Source organism: Spea bombifrons, chromosome 4 (assembly GCF_027358695.1).
Source record: "Spea bombifrons isolate aSpeBom1 chromosome 4, aSpeBom1.2.pri, whole genome shotgun sequence".
Lineage (NCBI taxonomy): Eukaryota > Metazoa > Chordata > Amphibia > Anura > Pelobatidae > Spea > Spea bombifrons.
Window position 1 is genome coordinate 3,727,495 of NC_071090.1, and position 19,142 is coordinate 3,746,636.

A 19,142-nucleotide genomic window follows, 5' to 3' on the forward strand; every position below is an offset into this window, starting at 1 on the left:
CACCCAGTAAATCATTGATGGCCATAAGACACAATCGCTGATCAAATAACATTTTTTAAGCACGGATCGTTACTTAATAACATGAACTCCCTGACATGTCTCCCAGTAATTCCAAAGCAAATAAAAATCCATTAAAATAGTTCCACTCCAAGCCACAAGAGGGCAGTGTATCCAGTTTAGGCAACTGTCCTTTTAAATTTCTATTTTTATTTATTAATTTTTTTAATGGGGGTCTTCTTGATTTTATCTTATTCAATATGGCGGCGTAATTTCAGGCTCTTACGTGCAAGGCAGCAATAATGCATGAAACTGTTTAATACCGAATTTGAAGGAATGGGAAGGTAAGTTATTAGTGCAAAGATTATTTTTTTCCCCCCCTCCAGTTTTATAATTCAGATTATAGGGCTTTGTGACAATTAGTCGGGGTTCTTGCCATTATGAATTACAACTTTCCATCAGAATTCTATCTAGAAAGCACAAAAGGAGGCAATTCACAGTGTCGTTTCAGAAACGTATATGTCAAAGGAAAGAGAAATACATACGCTGTTGTATTGGGAATACTTTTGTCAAATAGTTAATAGTTCGGAGTGATTACCCCCTTCTCCCCTAGTGGTTAAACAGTGCCCCTCTCTTTATATAGAGATTGGTTGGCACAATAGAGAGGTTCCTCACAGCGCAGAGTGGCTCTTCGCACGTTTGTTAGCTACACAGCGCCTCTTGTGGCAGGAGTTTGGCACTGCAGAGAAGAATTCCTTGCACTGATACCCCCAGGTATCCACACTTCCCAGTATTTCTTGCTAACAATGCCCTTACTGATGTCTACAATATCTCGTACACAAGAGGAAAACCCCCGTCCACATCTGGCTTAAATGGGTGATTAAAAAATATAGTTTCAGTATTGATGGCAAAGGTTTAAGAGTTCGAAGTGCGAAATTTAGCAAGAAATCAGGCACCAATTTCATTGCTGCTTAAAATTTTTGATCAGTGTCTATAATATCTTCTGGACCGCGTGAGCGGTGGGCTCAGGGGTCCGTGGTGTTGATTACGGTTTTGTCTGGAGGGGCCCATCCTCTGTACCAGCTGCAGTAACCCTCCTTTTGCTTGATGCAGGCGTAATTCCTGGACTGATAGCCAGGGTAGCCAAAGTTGGAGAGCATGTCGGTCCAAAGACACTCGTTCTTGGAGGTGATAAAGCAGGGCAGGTAATAGCAAGACTTGATCTGCAAGAGAAGTACACCATGAGAACCAACGTTCCTGACCAACAGCTATAATGCGAGGGATTGGTCAATTCTAAAATAACTTTTTGGGGGTATTTCAATGTAAAACACGTACATTAACAGTAGAGAATCTCCAGTATTTCAGAAGCTGATCTCTGAAGGGTTTGCGTTATTAAATGAACGAAAGACCCTTACCTTGCAGTTGCATCCAAGATGGTATCTGTGATTGAGTCCCTTGCGTTGAGCGAGGGTCAGCTTCTCCCACTTCTCGATTAAGTTACAAAGGCCGGTGTACACCTTCCCATCATACACGCGTCCTGAAGAAGCAAGGGAGAGAATTCAAACCAGCCCCATTAAATATACATATAGATATTGGGGGGAACTCATGGACATGATGGACATGACGCTGTCTTAATAACCAACATGGCCCATCATTCCACTTTTTGTAGGGTACATGGTCCTCAATGTCAAGTTCTGTCATAAAGGATTATTAATGACATCTCTTTATGCTGTTCTTTAAGGGCCGGGGGGTAAACCAAAGCATCGTGACTCACCTGTTATCAGATACTGGTATTTGTTCACCTCAAACTTGACCCCACACAGACTCTCTGAAGATTCTGTGTAGATGTACTGAACGTGGGGCATTATCTTAAAGCCGCGATACATCTGAAAACAAGAAACAGACCGTGATGGTTAAATGCAGCCACCGGCAATATTATTCTATAAGGGTTATGAATGAATTTGAATATGGTCTCTAAGAGCTACTGTTTGATGTTCTGTATCAAGTAACTTGTCAAGCACTGGTCTACAGATCTGTGCATCCATAGTTGCCAGCTCTTTTGAATTTTACAGAGCAGTCCTAATAGTAAAGCCGTGACAACCATAACACCGAGTGCCGGGATATCGGAAACTGGAAACAACGCTCAAATCAGACACTGCTCATTTGTAAAAGAACTGGAAGGGACGCTATGTGATGTGACATCATACCACTACCCACATATTGTAGTTGGGCTCATGGATGACATCACAAGTCCTTGAGTGCCCCAGCATTAGAAGCCACTGCCTTTTAAAACAAACGTTGATCAACAACATTCCGAATCCTCTTATCGTGAAACCTTCTCTCATCAATAGATCTCCGCGGTGTTTCTCTGCATGCCTTGTAGGTGACATGGCCTTGGAGGACATGCCGTTTCGTTGTGAAGTCACATTTTTGTCAAGTAGCATAAAAAAGTAATTGTTTCATGTCCAGGGCCCTGGATGAGAAACCTAATGATATTCTGGCAGGCAAACAATCTATTTAAGAACGTTAGAAGTTGGCACAAGATGTGTTTTAGGTTGATGTCACCGTTGGCCATTGATTAAACATCTCCCCGTCCATCTGGATTTGATAAGGGTGATTACAACCATAATGTTTTCATTTATTAGCCGTCAAGCGCCCAATGATATAATGCAGTGTGATTGGCAGAGCTACGCCCTAATATTGATCTTTTCACAGTAGACTTTGCTTAAGCAAAGAAGAAGCTGTTGGTGGCCTACAAGAGCTCTTCAATGTGGATCAAGGACTTTGTGAGCATAGATAACCTTCAATATACCCAGACAGACCATGGGCCACCCAATATTCTGTCTCTGCCCTCATCATGAATCCTTTAATTCTGTTCCCTGGTGTACGGAGGGCTTAGGACCATGATTACGATGGTTTTGGGCACAATAGAACACGTATCTTCTAGAGAAGGGGGTGTCTGGTTTTTAGGTTGACCCCGGTAAGTGGCTTGTGATTGGTTGGAAGAGGGAGGTTGATCTTCCACTGATTGGCTGGGACAAGTAGATCTCCAAATGTGATTTACTAGGTGGGGAAACTCGATCAGTGGGATTGGCTGGGAGATCTAGATTTTGATACATTGTATCTCCTAGTTAGAAGCCAGTAATTGCAACTTAATACTAAATATATTAAGCAAGCGATACATACTTACCTAAAAAAACTAAAATATCTAATCTAAGCTCCCATTGCAGATGGCTCAATACTTTAGGAACCAAAAATGTTAATTTTCTCATCACCTAAGAACGTAAAATCCGATTTTCCCAATACTCAGACTCTAAATTTCTACCCCAGAGCAAAAAAGTACCCACGCATGGCCCCTTTGGCATCGGCATTTAAATAACAGCATTGTGTTTAGATGACATGTGGCCTCCTCGTTACTCCCCAAAGCTTTATTTCGTTAATAAGTTGCAGGTTTTACGAAGAAAAGTAATCGTTTTCCTTCTTGGTGGAGAAGCGAGCCAGCCATGTGACTGGGGTCATAGCCAAGCCTTTAACACCACACACGAGCCATTTAAAGGTTATCTGGCAGCAGAGGGGTTAATAGGACTCGATTTATAAAGCATTTTTTATATTCCAGAGAGTTATTCATGGCTCCAGACAGTCATCATTGGGGGGGGGGTGATATTGGCAGCTCCGACGCTGCCACTCCTGTCTACACGTCAACGTGAGAAGAGGAACAATATTATTTTATGAAGTTTGGAAAATTATTTCATGCTCTTTTTGGATTTATTATTTCTAACAAAAAACCGTATAAAATTACACGTCGACATCACAAGTTGGAACAAAACTCCTGCGAGCGAGGAACCCTGCCCCGTAGCCGCACGACCCAGAGGAGGAAGAGGATGCGTTCATATGTTTACCGACCCAAAAAGTCAGACGGGACCTTGACTCTGTCGACTCTGCCCAGTTTTAAACATGAGAATAAAAACAGCAACTTTATTTCGTAAACAACCACATATTTTGAGCCCCAGGGGTTTGGAGAACTCCGTCTCGGCCAAAAAAAACAAAAATAAATAAAATAAAAAATACTTAAAAAAAAAACAGTTTGTAGAACTAAATAGAGTCAATACTAGTCCGGCGTCGCGTGTCTTACCTTCATCTGCTTGACGGTATAACGCATTGTTCCGAAAGGTCCATCCTTCATCAGTTTCTTTCCCACTACCTTGGCTCGGATGACTGCAAATAAAACAAAAAAAAATTAAAAACGTTAAAAATGTAAAAATAAATCAAAAAAATAAATATATATATTTTTAAATGACAAAATAATTCATTTAAAAAAACACAAAAATAATTAAAGGGACAGAATCCCTGGTAAAAAAAAAAAAAAAATCAAATAAAAAAAATAAATAAATAGCTTCACCAGGACGAGCTAATATTTAACCCCTTCACGACAAAGCCCGTACATGCATTGTCATTAATGGGTTAAGGGACAACCCGTTGTCCTTAAGGGGTTAAAAGAAATCTGTCATTTTTGTGCCCCGAGTACAGACATCTGTTGCTATACCCCCCCCCCCGAGGCGGTGCTTTTAATTCCATATTCATCAAGAATGGGGTGTCTGGAAGAGTAGAGGGTGCCTTTAATCGTTTGTTACATCCAACTCGTTTATTCTGAGAAGGATCGTGTTTTACGATCGTCTTCCCTTTGATGGTGTGAGATGTAAGGTAACTCACCTGAGGTTTTATTACGGCTGGTGCCAAAGCCGAGCTATTTAAACATGGCCTGGATTCCCGCGTCTGCTGCCCTCGGGGGGGGGGGGATAATTCTTTTTTTGTTCCCTGTCTGTTCTCATCTTATTTTGAATATTTAAGTTTATCTATATATATATGCGGGACTGATATCACAAGTAAAACAGTACTTCTCGCTGAGACCTTCTGTGGTTTGCGAGACCTACGAAACTTTTCTGCTTTTTTTGTATCGGTAAATGACAGGGTGGTAGATAAATGGAACAGCCTCCCAGAAGAAGTGGTAGAAGCTCATAAGGGATAGCAGGATAGGCATATTGCTCTCGAATCTAAGACGAGACCAAGGATTGTTACATTTGGAGGGATTGCAATAGCGGCTTTCCAAATGCCTGCTCTTTAAAGCGCGATTAGAAGCAGTGCTGCGCCGAGCTCTGCATCTTTAGCACTGCCATGGTGGTGAATAGTATCCGCTATAGTAACGTGCTGATGAAGACCTCCCTGGTTGTCGAAGGGTTAAGCATATCATTACAATGTTAACAGAGCCCCAGAGAGATCCTGTCCTGCTCACTATTAGGAGAGGTTTAGAGGACCGACCGCAAACCACAAACCGCAGAGCCAAACCCCAGCGAGATATTACCTTTCATCATCCAAACGCTCCCTTTAACCCTCGATGCACCCATTCGTTGTACTGGTGGGGGCCTTCACATCCCCTTAAAATCCCTTCCCAATACGGTTTATTGTCTCTGTCACCCCCACTAGGGAAGAACGCATATTAAAAGGACTCTCTGATTAACCCTAACCCTCCAGGAGTACTTTAATGTAACCTAGAAGCTGCAGCCCTGTTGCTGCAGCTGTCTTCCTTTTCCACGACCCATCATTTCTCGCTGGTGGTAGGAAATCACTTCCTCCTGCAACCTTCTAGACGCTATCGCTGGAGGAATATGACAAGGACGTAAATCACATACACATTGAGATGTTTTCAGCAGAACACGTCTCCTGCGGGGCAAACAGCCGTGGGGCAGGGGCAGCCGTGGGGGCAAATGCATATGGGGGGGGTTGTAGAATTCCCACAGCTACCACATGCAGTAAAGAGTATATGATGGCTGGAGTGCCCCTTTAACCCCTATTATGTCAGTGGTATGGGGGCCATGCACGCTGGAATGACCCAAACTGGTGGCCTGCACCTGTTATCAATCATGTCACAAGGGTTTAAACAGATGCAAAACCAGCAGCCAATCAGGAGTAGCGTTTCTGATGCATGCTGGGAAGCACAGTGACGTAGGGGCACACGTGCTACTAAAAATATCTTAGAAAACTATTTTAAAGACATAAACAGCGGAGACGACCCCCCCCAGATAAAAGTCTCTGCTAGTGCCCCCCTGTGCCCTTCCATGAATTACCCACACGTGTGCTTGTGGAAATTTACCCTTACACCACATCGCAGGAATTTAAGGAATAGAAACCCGACCGGCTGAGTCCGCCCCGGCCCCCCCCCCCGGATTAAAGAGGTTATCTACAAGTTACGGACAGGCATCAAGGAAAAAGGAAGCTTGGAATCGGACGGAGCGGAAGAAGAGGACATTTTCGGAATAAGCTTCCAAAAATAATTCTTTAATCGTGTCAAATGATGCCTCGTTCAGACTTTTTTGTCGGGAACTCTTAATTGTCATGTGACAAAAAAGTGGGCACTGATAGGTTGTTGCCATAGGATAGCATATACTCATCTATTTGCTTTTTTTTGTAATTTTTTAGGTTTTTTTTTTTAGTCTTACCTCCAACAAATAATCAAAGCGTTTGGGGAGCAGATACTAAATGTTGCTATGCTTAGTTCTATGAAGGCTTATAGATGGGCCAAAGTATTTGAAGCCCGAGCCCCGGGCAGCAAGTTCAAAGCATAGTTCATTCCTCCGGCTCCGGCCAACAGGATGATCAGATAAGTGCCAAGCGCTCCGAGGAGTTTAGACGGAGACTCTCGGAAGTAACAGTTTCCCACAATAGATCAGCAAAGTTTCCTGAAAAATGATATTCCGACACCCCCCCCCCGCTTGCCGTATGCTGCCCCTCTTAATGGGAGACGTTCACCTTTCCAAGGGCGTGAGAACAGACGCCCCCCGGCAAAATCCTTAGGAAAGCAGGATTAGATCAAACGTCTCAAATGATGCGGGATGACTTTGTCATTTTGTTACCAGACTTGTTTTTATGCGGGTCACCCGGGCGAGGGTTCTGTAACTGTCTGACGGCGCGGTCGTATGAAAAAATATAGATAATACCAGGGAACTGTCATGACTCGATCATGAATGTCAAGTTTTTACCCCAATTTTGGGTTGAATAAGCAGATTCTTAGGGTCACACAGTCTGGGGCTGACGCCTTCCTATTCTACGCTGATTTAATGATATCCGAGCTATACCACAGCCGAGATTCCTGCTTGAATACAGGTGACGTCATCCAGAACATCCAACCATACCTGGGAACTTCCAGTCTCTGGCTACTTCTCTCTTCAGGATATATATGGAAGGAGAAGGCAAGCGACCCAAAGATCTGGAGTTTCGGGGCGAAACCCGCTGAGTTCCCAGGTATGATCAGCTTGGCTGCCACCATTATCCAGTCATCCTAATAGAATCTCCGTGATGGGCTATTAAAGGGTTAATATTTAAAGCGCCTTTAGGTTCCGCTCATTAACTCAGTTCCAAAGGAGATCTTCTATAAAATTTCTCGGGTCCCGTAGCGGAAATATAAAGAGATTAGCCGACCGCGTACGCTTCTCACACGGAACTCAATCATTACTAAACGGCAAGCTCCCCCGTTAACGCGCCGAGCGGGGGGTCGCGCTTCCCAAACACATTATTATCCGTTAATCACAAGCGTGAACAATCCAGGAGCGGAAGACGCCTCGTGGGCTCCAGGTACTTATTAGCGATTCCGATCCCTGGGAACCGGCGTGTCTGACGCCGCGGAGAGACGTAAACCGAAAATCTCTGCCTTAATCTAACGTTTCCCCCGCCGGGTCTCGCATCTCGCTCATAATAACAAAAAAAGCAATTAAACGCATCATTCGGGGGCGAAAACACCGGCGTAAGTGTGAATTACCACCCAAAACCCCACCGGCACACCACGAAATATAAAGATATTGTTTATTGTCTCCAATACAGGAAAGCTGAACGTCATTGGTTTCTATACCTGGACAACGGGGCGATTAAAGAGACTTAATGGATTCATGTATCCTAAATGACATATTTAGTTTAATGTGCCTTCCCATACGTTAATAATAATAATAATAAAAATAATAAATAAACCTAAACTATATATATAAAATCACATTTTGGCTTTAAAATACCAAGATTTTTGACACGGCAAGGGAATATGTCTCTCAAACGGTGTTCGGGATAAGTTTGGATACTGACTGTAAAAATAAATAATAGAATGGATAGTAAACTATTTAAAAAAAAATAATAAAAAAAATTATATATATAATCAGTTTGCCCTCTTTGTACCGACGCTGGCAGAATAATTGCCACTTGGAGAGTTCATTGTTAGTGGGAGGTCTGGCTTCACGAGGAAGATGTTTACTTCTAAAACTACCATCTGCCCGTCCCTCTTATCATTGTCTGTGGTCTTAAAGAAGGTTAACACAACACCGATCCTATTCTTGGACCAGAGAAAAAAACAAGGAGACAATATGTTACATACCTCCCAAGTGTCCTTGTTTAGCTTGGCCAGTCCCTCTTATGCCCTGATGCCCCCTCTTTTCTAGGAGCTCGGAATGTTTGCTGGGTATGGGGGTATCGCAGGGTTCTACAGCCCTAAAAGCCCCAATGATGAGTATAGAAACAGCAGGAAACGGCTTTATAAATTAAATTGTCGATAGAACCGTCTTTTTATTGTTGTATGACTCAATTACACGTAAAGCAGGTTCGAGATGAGGATTAGGGGCCAATCGCTGGCTTCCTACATCAGCCGATCCCGCTGTATTGTATTATGAGAAATGCGTACAATAGCCTCTTAAAAAAAAATAATAAAAAAAATAGGACTGGCCGTGATAAATGTGAGAATATTCCCCAGAATACAGAAACTGATGGACGTCCATTTCCTCTTCGTGGGATTGCTTCCAAATGCTGATAAATGTTTTCCCTTGGAAACAATTCAAATCACACCCTTTACAGCTGAAACGGAAGACGTCAAAAAATAAAAGAGAGAGAGATGTGAGCGGATGGTATAGGAGTTACTACGGGGGTTTAAAAATAGCCAATAAAGAACAGCAGGAAGCGTTATATAATAAATCGCCTCCTGGCAGATACAAGGTTTAAACGCTCCCTTGTGCGGCACTGCGTAACGGACCTCCGGCAGCATCTTATGGGAACTGCCGCTCGAGTAAGAATAAAAATCTAACCTATATTCTTGGTATCAGATCGACAGAACGGGGGGGTAAGTGAACTCCAGCCTTAAAGATGCCCAACCATAGACTCCAGTCTGTTCTCGGCCATCTGTTGGTGGGACCTTGGAGTCGTCGGTCAACACTTGAAGACCCGTTAAAAGGAAGACGAGAAATTCTTAGGCAACCTATGAAAAATGTTGGCCGACTTCCCCAAATATAGTACCCTGCCTCGAAAGAGCCACATATTGACTCAAGATGGACATTGGTGGCTTCCTTCTCCAACGTCAAAGCCCCACGTTGAATGGAGGTGCAATCTAAAAAGCGAGAAGAAGACTTCTGCGTAAAAAAAACCCAGCAGATCTATTGAAGGACCCTCTAGGAGTTAAACAGCCAACAAGGCACCCTTGAACTTGACCCGAGCCAGAAGCCGGGGTTATATAAGACGCAGGAAGTCTTGGTGTGACCCTGAGAGCGGGGTTAAGCCAACAGCTTCCAGTGGAAGCCTCTGTAAGGCTCTCCCGACGGCAGAATTCCTGAGCTAAGTAGATTCCAGCGTCGGAATGCTACATTCTACCGGCAGATATTACAGTAGGGGAGTCGCATTCCTGGTCTCCAAACAAACACCTTATTCATTAACAAGCCCTCAAAATTGGGTTGCCCTCCCCCAAATCAAACTTTTAAAGGACTCAATGGGGCTAATGCTAGTTCCTCATCCATTAAAGTCCACCAGTTTCAACTGGATTTTGTTTGGGGGGGGGGTTGTATGTGCCGAATAACGCAAAAAAAAAGTAACGCCAGGTGCGTTTCCAACATAAACAGCGAACGTTTTACGCTCAAGGCAAAGAGAATTCAGAAATCATATTCAGTGTCACGTTTTGGGTAAAGCAGAAAAAAAAGATTATTTTTTTTTTTTTTTTATTATTATAGAATTTTTTAACGAGACTGTCAGAACCGGCCATATTTGCGGTTCCAAAATTACATGGTAAATCCATTAGTCGCTTTTTTTATGGTCAAAAGGAATGTTTCCTCCAGCATTATAAAAAAAACACCACCATTTAACCATTTGAACGCAGAAAAGAAGAGCCGGCTGTGGCCAAACTCTTAAAAAGTCCAGGAAATCGTACAAATATATAGGCCAGTGCTGCGTTTTAAGTACATGTATAGGTATATCATTTAAATTTAACATACGTGAGACGTTAAGGCTTGGGAACGATGCCAATGGGACCTTTCAAGATATGATGCAAGAGCACTCTGCTTTCAAAAGAAGTGGGGTTAATAAGTAGCGAGGTTGCAGTGTTTGAGAATACCGAAAGCAGAAGGATAATTGCTTAAAAATGTGGGAATTTGAAGCTCATCACATTCCTGCAGAATTCCTGGCCTCCTAAATCACCGTAAAGAGGCAGCAATTCCAAGAACAAAAGGTGGGTGGATGAGAGATGCACCTTTTTTTTGAAAAAAAATTAAATTATATAAAGTAACTTTTTACATATCCCAGCTTCTCTATAATATGAATGTAATTTAAAAAAAATATTATAGAAATTTTTAAAATTATTTAAATTATTTTATGAAATATTAGATTAAAAATCTAAAATGAATCATGGTCACATATTCTAGAACATGCCAAAAGAACCCAAAGTTTAAAAAAAAAAAAAAAAAAAAGGGGGGGGTGATTTTTAAACACGGTACCACTGCCACGAAGATCTAAAAACTGAACCACCTGTCTTCTCCATGACAGGGCTCTCTGAACGATGATATAAGTGTGACTTAGAACATGTGCCTCAGGGGGGGGGGAGACATAGGGTGTGCTAAAAAAGCTTAACTTTAACCGGTTCGCATTGTTGTATTTTTCGACTATCTGTGGCCGGCTCGGTAGGGAGAAGTTCCTTCAGTCTACGACCTTCAAAGGTGGTCTCCAGCCATGAATTTCCAAGAACCACTCATATAAACACAAAAGTAACATTTACTTATATCCAAGTCTGAAATTCCTCCCCGACGCTTACTTCCGAGGAGCCGAGTTATCTGTTTGGTACAGCGAGTGGTAACCGACCACAATAAGACAAATGGTTTCCGACGGCAAGACATGGAGAACACGTGTTCTTTATCTTTATGACCGTATAGGGGATAAAAGTACAAGCTGTTCTCTGAAAACATCGAGAAACAGACCGCTTTCTGGCTCCTCTTCCACTAAACGGGACTGCTGAAGAGGGCGGCAAGTCCACCTGTTTTTATCCCACCTCTCAAGTGTCCCTGTTTCTTTGGGCCAGTCACCTTTTCCTCCCCTGATACCCCTCTTTTCTAGGAGCTCGGAATGTTGGCTAGTTATCACGGGGTTCTACAAGAGAATTGTCTATAAAATAAATGAAACATTCTTCTAAAGGCCTTACGAGGTTACTTAAGTAGCCATGAATAGGTCAAAAGGTCTTGGTAAACCTTTGCCCCCAGGCCACGCATCTAACTGCACCCCCTCAAACAAAAGAAGGTCCCTCTTTGGCCATTTTAAACGTTGGGACTCATGTGGACTTGTCTTCTCTGCGTTCCTCCGCTGGACACGTCTGTTCTGTCTCTATCTCAGGAGTGATTCCCCCCCCCCCCCCGGAGTGATTAATGAAGCCCGTGCTGCACTTTGAGCTCCTTTTTACACAAAGGGAAAACATGGCTCAATGTATAATTAGAACAATAGCATCTCCTCGGCGTTTCGCCCGCTCCCTTAGATCACATACACACAATGCCGTTGGCCAACCATCTATCCGTTGGCTTCCTGACAGCCGATTAAACACCGCATCTTTCATCTGCAGGCCCAATGTCAATCTCACTTGCCCCTTCAACGCTTCGCCGAGCATCGCAGAATTTTAGGATTTTAGTTTTGGAAGAGCGGTTTCTAAAAAAAACAAAAACTGGTAAATTCATTGTTAGTAGACCTTGGGTGTGGGGGGGGAGGGGGGGGGGGTAGGGCAAAATTCCAATGCAGACTTATTTAACTCCTCCAGAGCGTCTATATCTCTTAATTGAAAAGTTAAAAAGTTAAAATTAGCTTTTTGTTTTAATCTTAAATTATTCTGTTGGGTATGAAGTATTTTCACTGGAGATAAAGGTGGTGATATATGGCTTGACTTTTTTGGAATACTCCATATTTGTATGGCAGTGTTCCAAATTAGAACATTGGCTGCAGAAACGGGGGTCTTCCCCACCTCCAAAGAAGACCAGTATCTCATTGGCTCTTTGGATCGCTCTTAGTACCATCTCCACCAACGAGCCCAAATAACTTCCAATGCTTTGAATAAGATACAATGTATTCATTAAGGGTAGGTGCGTCACAAAGGTTGGCGTTAGGGCTTGGTGGCATCTCAGCTCTTGATGGAGAGGAAGGTCATTCCACACGGTGGGATGAAGCACTTGCTACATATTCAGGAAGACGATGGGGAGATTGTAATAACTTCTTACAATGCAGAATGGGGAGGAACGTTCAGGAAAGCATTCAACTTATCTAGAGGTCTATGGGCAGCAGTAGAAACTGTGACCAAGAAAGGTGGCCTTGATACTCCTGGAATTTGGGCTTCCGGAGGGAGGTTCAAAAATATACCCTACAGCGCTCAGGCATGTCATGGGGGATCACCGGAGTTAGCTAAGAAATGGTACACTTCACTGATTTTATAAGCCGCGGAGATTTCCAGAAGGTGAGAGCCACCATGACCTATCTGCGGGTCCTTCCGTCTTACTGCCCGGCGGGTGGATATTTAGGCTGAAGATGGCAGGTTTAGTCTTTAGATTAGTCTAAAAATAAATACAACGGTTCTAATACATTTATGAAGAATTACTATATTTCTCTGTGAAATAAGTTTTCATTTTTCCCCAAAAAATGACATTTTGGTTGAAAGCTTTTTTTCTGCTAACAGTCTGTTTCCCTCGTTCAGTTTTTTTTTTTTGAGGGGGGGGGTTTCCCAGACAATTGTGGAGGTTTTTTTGTGTTTGTTGGGATGGCAACAACTAGAATAAAGGTTTTGTTCTGTTGGTTTGCACAGTAATAGGTTTTGTTAGAGAACCTGCAGGAACTTCTATTCCGCTGGTGCTACTAAAAAAATAAATAATATATATATATATCAGCGCCAAGCGCTTCTGCATTTACTGGAAAATGCAGATTTTTGGTAGAAAAAAATACAAAATTAAAAGATTGAGTCCTGAATACTGGAAAACGGATCAAAAGTACATTTTTGGATTCATTTTACTGCAGCGCTCCCGCCGTACTTTTCTATCATTTAGTTTTTGTCCTGTGGTTGTAAGAAATGTTACGTTTGTTGCAGAAAGTCTTAGAAGTGGTAACTTTATAACGAATTTTCATTTTCCCGAGAGTAGAGTGGAAATCCCGATTTTTTTTTTTAACACGTAACTGAGTATTTACGCCACAAAAGGCAGCGAAATGCGTCGGTTTGGGTCAATACTCTGGCCCCGGCCCTTGGTGACATCATCTGTAGGAATGCCAGATTTACTGCAGGGAAATCACATGGGAAAAGGGGACTAAGGGACCCCCGCAAAACTTTATGGGGGCTTCCTGCTCTTCTGCTTCAAATAACCTACTGAGCGCACAGTGCCGAGTACCCAATGACTAGAATATAAATCGGACAACTAAATGATGGCAATCCCCCTTTAATATCCTACATAAGCAAATCTTATATGCAAATTGCATCCATGAATATAGAATAATTAATCTGCATACCGGGGCACGCGTTGATGTCATAAAACAAGGACAATTTCTCTGGATCTAGATACTAGCATAGATAGACTGAGCCATGCCCAGGCCGGCCGTCTGGCTCAGCAGCCAGATGCCCATTGGGTGGCTGGCCATCGGCGATCATAAAAGCACAGCATGCATATCCATCCATCGGCTGCACCTACGCCATCAGGCAGCCGCTGGCCTTAAAGGGCCGGAACCGTCTCGTGATCGCCGGTCCGGGCCGGTGAATTTACGTTGATGACGATTTATTAGTAACACAGATTAGATGATCGGTCCCTTTAAAACCCTCACGTGCCAGTAGTTTTCAGTATTCAGACATCCCCTGGTCTGTTCCATGCTATTCAGACCCAGCCATTCCAGAACGAATAGCGTGATTTTGTGTGTCATCAGGTGCCAGACCAATTATAAGCTGAGAAAAAAAAACAGCAAGCCCCCCCGCCTCCCATCATGGCTGTTCCTGATGGATGCCATCCTAGTTATCGGGAAAGTGTGACCGTATGTGTAGGTGACGCGTAGCGGCGCAGGCGCAAACTCCCCCCGGGCAGAAGTGTCCTAATTGGTGTGAATTAAACAGACTGTCACCGAGTACAGCCTGCCAGCGGGAGCTCTGGACGGGGGGGGAGTGAATGCCAGTTTTGGGCAAGTAACACAGAAAAGTGGAATTTGATGCCAGCTAAAAAAAAATTTACAAAAATAAAACAAATTCTCAGGGAAATGATCTGGATTCCTCGAAATTTTTCCACCTAACCTAACTTTTTTTCGGAGTATGACCCCCAAAACCCCCCACTAATGGGTTAAAAGAAAAACTCGAAGCCCTAGCTGTGTTCGGATGTAAAATGGCGCCGGGCGATGCTTGGGGCTTCGTTTGGTGATGAGTGTTCCCCGCGCAGATAGCGAGTTCTTCTGTTCCTCTGCAACATTTAATCCGGAACATTCCAGAAGACGCACCCAGCAGCGCGAGGGGGGGCTCTCCAGGGGAGCGAGAGGAGAGGGAGAGCTTTAAGCAGCTCCTTACCGAATAGCAATGCCGATAAGCTTAAGGGGGCGCTCCAGACGTCAGACGACCTTTAATGCATATGATTGCAGCGCGGCCCCTTTAAATGTCATTCATTGATTTTGTTGGGAGTGCTTTCCTGCCACTGACTGGCTCCTTCAATCAGCCAATCGGTGTCAAGAAACGCGGGACCACGGAGGAGTACGACAGCTGCAGCACCAGAGCTGCAGCTTCTCGATCGGGTGTTTATTTTATGCATTCTTTTTTAAGTCAATGACATTAAACTGTCCCTTTAATTAAGTTCTCTCTCCCCTATTGTTAAGTTGCTGATTGTTGTTGGTTGCCCCCGGCAGCCTTTCGAAGGGCGGGGAGTCCCTTTGTTTTTTTGGGGGGGGGGTGTAAGTATGTTTAGATGTAAGCAGGCGTGCGTGTTGTCTCTGGCACGATGTTCCAGGCAGGACCCATTGTTCTGATATCTAATCACGAAAAGTTTTAGCGAGGCAGGATGCACCCGCTGCCAGCACATCTGCACGGACCGTATACATCTATGACATCATTCGTCAATACGTTACAGAACAGAGCGTCCGAGAAGCCGCCCCCCCCACACACACACCCTTCACCTTCTCCCCAACGACGTTACCCCAAACAGACCCCCGGGACACGGCTCGGGCTCCAAATGTTTGTCACGTAGGCAGAGAGCTGTAAATTTCTCCGCTTTTCCCGGAGATTTGACCTTTTTATTCACATTTCGATGTCAAAATAGTTGACTATTAATCTGATGGAAGCCAGCTCCGTGTTTACTCCACCGACACAAAGCGCGGCGCGAGCGTGTGTTCTGCGTGTTCTGGAATGCATCACTTTGACAACCAATGAGGGAGCGTAAAACTTTACAATTAGCAAACCAAACCATTTCCATGCCAGGCTCAAGCGGCCCCAGCACTCGACAGGTTAATGCCACCTGGTACTCCTTCCTTACGTTACATCTAAAGCCCCTATGCTTAGCAGAAAGCAGCATTTTAACACTTCGACATAGTCGCATAGTTTTCCTTTAACGAGGCGGTTCTGGATGCTTTAACCCTTAGTGGGGAAACACGGCTATGATTTTTGTTTTTTGCGCAATCGTTAAAAAAAAATCCGAATGTGGTTTTAATGTATCCAGTCGATCTGAGCTTAGCGTGAAAGAATAGTACCTGCATACCCACCGGGAAAGAAATGGTTAAAAGAGCAGCTGCCGGTATATCCAGGGCTGTTATATGGAAGGCCGGGGGGGGGGTATCCAGGGGCCCCAAGAACTTTTTCACACATGGAGAGTGAAGGGTACAGAAAAGTTGGTGCCTTAAGTCACCGCACCCCCATAAAATACTATTTAGGCCAGATTTAATAACTAAAGTTAAACAAGATCTCGCAAAAGAGCTTGCAATCTATTAAAGAAGGTCCTCCGGCTGAGGTTGGCCCCTTTAATATGAAAGATGCCTCCTGCAGGGGCAGAAGAAGAAAAAAGTGCCCTCAAGATACAGGAGGTCTTAAAAACCTTCCATTGGGGGGGCAGGGGGGGTTTCTGGTACTTTGCTCTAAAGGGACGGGTACATTGGCCAAGTCTAATACCCCCAACACCTATGTGGGGCAAATCTGGTAGATGTGATGCCCCTGGGGTCAGTTATATGCAGATTATTACATTATATACAGATTTACAGCCCAATGATGCAAAAGCAAGACCCGGCAAGCACAACGTGCTACTTATATATATATATATAGATAGATTGTAAGCTCTTGTGGACAGACGCCCTTCTATTCTGCGGTTGCCCCGAACAGGCGCATGCTTTTAAATCTAGAATGAATTCGAACTATTGAAGTAAACGTTCAAAGCAGGAGATTTTATGCAGAAATATTCCAGAAATTAGGTTTTTTTCCTAGAAATTTCTTCAACCCCAAATTCCAGAAAAACATCACAAAATATATTATCCAAAAAAACATATATACACATATACATAAATATATACATATACATATAAATCAATCCAGCACATTTACCCCGACGGGGGGCAGGAAATGAATAAAAGGGAATGGGAAGGGATGGGATGGGGCAGTACAGGGGCATCACTCCCACTCCCACCTCTGCCTGCACTCAACCTGCTTCACTCCACTCCCTGAACACTCAATGGCCAGAAGGCATCATACATCAGATCCAAAAAAATACCTGACCGTAAGCACCATAATAATTCCTGAGTGCATGCAGGGCATCTGACCCAAAGCACCAGAAACTACCCCTGATTGTGAGCAGGGCATCTAAAACTATCCTGACTTCAAGCTGAGCATCGGATCAAGGGGAAGAGAAACTACCCCTGACTGCATGCAGGGCACTTTACTAAGCACCAGAAGCTTCCCTGACTCTGAGCACCACAAAGCACCCTGAGTGCAAGCAGGCAGGGCACCAGATCCAGGGCATAAAAAAATACTGACTGCAAGCAGGGCACCAGATCAAAGGGAACCAGAAACTTCACGGACTGCAAGTGAGGCACCTGACTCAAAGCACCAGAAACTACCCTGACTGCAAGCAGGACACCTGATTCAAAGCACCATAACTACCCTGGACTTGGGAAGGCACTGTGCCCCTCACCAGCACCCAGATACCACTACATACCCCTCCCAGCAGCCTGGCAGCAGCACAGGGCAGATCGCAGAGGGCACCTACCAATGTCAGAGTTGCAGAATGCCTCCTGGGGGTGAGTGGGGTTACATGTGCAGCCCTCCGCCGACCGCGAGAATTCCGCAACGGACAGAAGGAGCAGGTTCAGGAGCATGAAGATGGACATGATGCTGCAGGCAGGACTCCCCCTCTGGTAATAATGGATCTTCCCTGTGACACCGAATCACCTCCAGCACACAACCGAGCAGAAATAATCTCCAGCGCAGCCTGCGGATCATAATATACAGGAGGGGCGGGGATACAGGGCTTAAACCCGCCCCGGGGCGTGCACATGTAAATCTCCCCACAGCAGCACCAACGTGCAATGACCTCATCTCTCTCTATCTGGGTAGGTGGGCGTGTATTTAGCGAGGAAGGGCGTGGTCAGGCTGAGTGTGATCAGGGTATCTCTGGATGGAGCACCCCGAGAGGTTTAACAAATAACCAAAACAACTGCCCCCTCCTCCTGCGCCTGCTGGGTAAAATCCCGTATACTGGATGCTCCCAGTTTGTTTAATCCAGTGTACCAGTTACTATGGATACCCTGCCTGCCCTTCCACTCCCATCATGCTCATCCAGCCAAACCATTTCCTCTGCCACACATGATCTGCCTGCATGCACACAGTCCTTGTAAGGAAATAATGACAAATTCTGGAAAATTCCAGAGAAGCTGGAAACACTTTTTATTTAAATATTGGCAGCTGCTGTCGGTAGTTATGTACACACATATATATACCGTATATATAGGGAAATTCTGTAACCCTTTCATCACTGTTGTTAGACTACTTGGTTCGCAGTGTGTTGTACTTGCCGTTTATAATTTGCCCTCGTTAAGATGAATACATGCCCCGCTTCCCTTTCTGCACATGCCCCGGGGCTTCCCTTTCTGCACATGCCCCGGGGCTTCCCTTTCTGCACCGGCTGTCGTCATCGTTGCTGTAATACCCGTGAAGGGCAATCGATTTTAAAATCTTGGTCCTTTCTTGAAGACCTGATTAATATAGCGCCATCATATTCCACAGTGCTGTACAATGAAAAGTACATCATATTTCATCAGCAGCTGCTGCAGAACCTCTTGGAAAACATATTTGCCAATGAGCTGATTCAGGAGCGGACAGCTCCGGCCACCAAGATGTTCTGCAGTAGCTGCGTTTCATCAGCTGCAGAATTTTTGTCTGGTTTATTATTATTTATTTATTTTTAGCTTAGTAACACAATGGGTTACTGACGGTATGAAGGGTTAATTTGCACCCCAGCCACCCAGACTGTTATATTAAGAGGCGGAAAAGCTCCAAAGCAGACGTAATAAACGGGTTTTATACCCGGGAGCGAGCGACGCACTTTGAGCCGGCTGGAAAAAGAGACACAAAAATAAATCAATAAATTGAGTACAGAGGAGTTTATTCCAAAGCAGGAGAAAAGTTACAACGAGAGGCCAGAATCTAACACATCGATGGAATGTAAGAAAGGCTGGGAGATAAGCAGAACAGCCTCCCAGCAGAAGTGGTAGAGGGTAATACAGTGCGGGTATTAAACATGCATGGGATAGACATACGGCTCCTGAATCTAAGACGAGACCAACGACTGATTAAGGTTTGAGTCGTTACAGCAGGAGAAACGGGCGACTAGACGGGGGCCGGA

General features: G+C 44.2%; 2 protein-coding genes across 2 annotated transcripts in view; one reads left to right on the plus strand and one right to left on the minus strand.

The window, feature by feature from the left end:
* SYN3 (synapsin III) overlaps positions 1-19,142 on the plus strand; it is an 83,530-nt gene that overhangs the window by 37,396 nt on the left and 26,992 nt on the right. The window lies entirely within an intron of this gene.
* Positions 375-17,719, minus strand: TIMP3 (TIMP metallopeptidase inhibitor 3). Its single transcript, XM_053462242.1, has 5 exons — positions 17,508-17,719; positions 4,130-4,212; positions 1,772-1,883; positions 1,413-1,534; positions 375-1,220 (listed from the first exon to the last, which is right to left on the minus strand). Exons 1-5 carry the CDS (start codon positions 17,626-17,628, stop codon positions 1,023-1,025), a joined length of 636 nt encoding a protein of 211 aa, XP_053318217.1. The 5' UTR covers positions 17,629-17,719; the 3' UTR covers positions 375-1,022.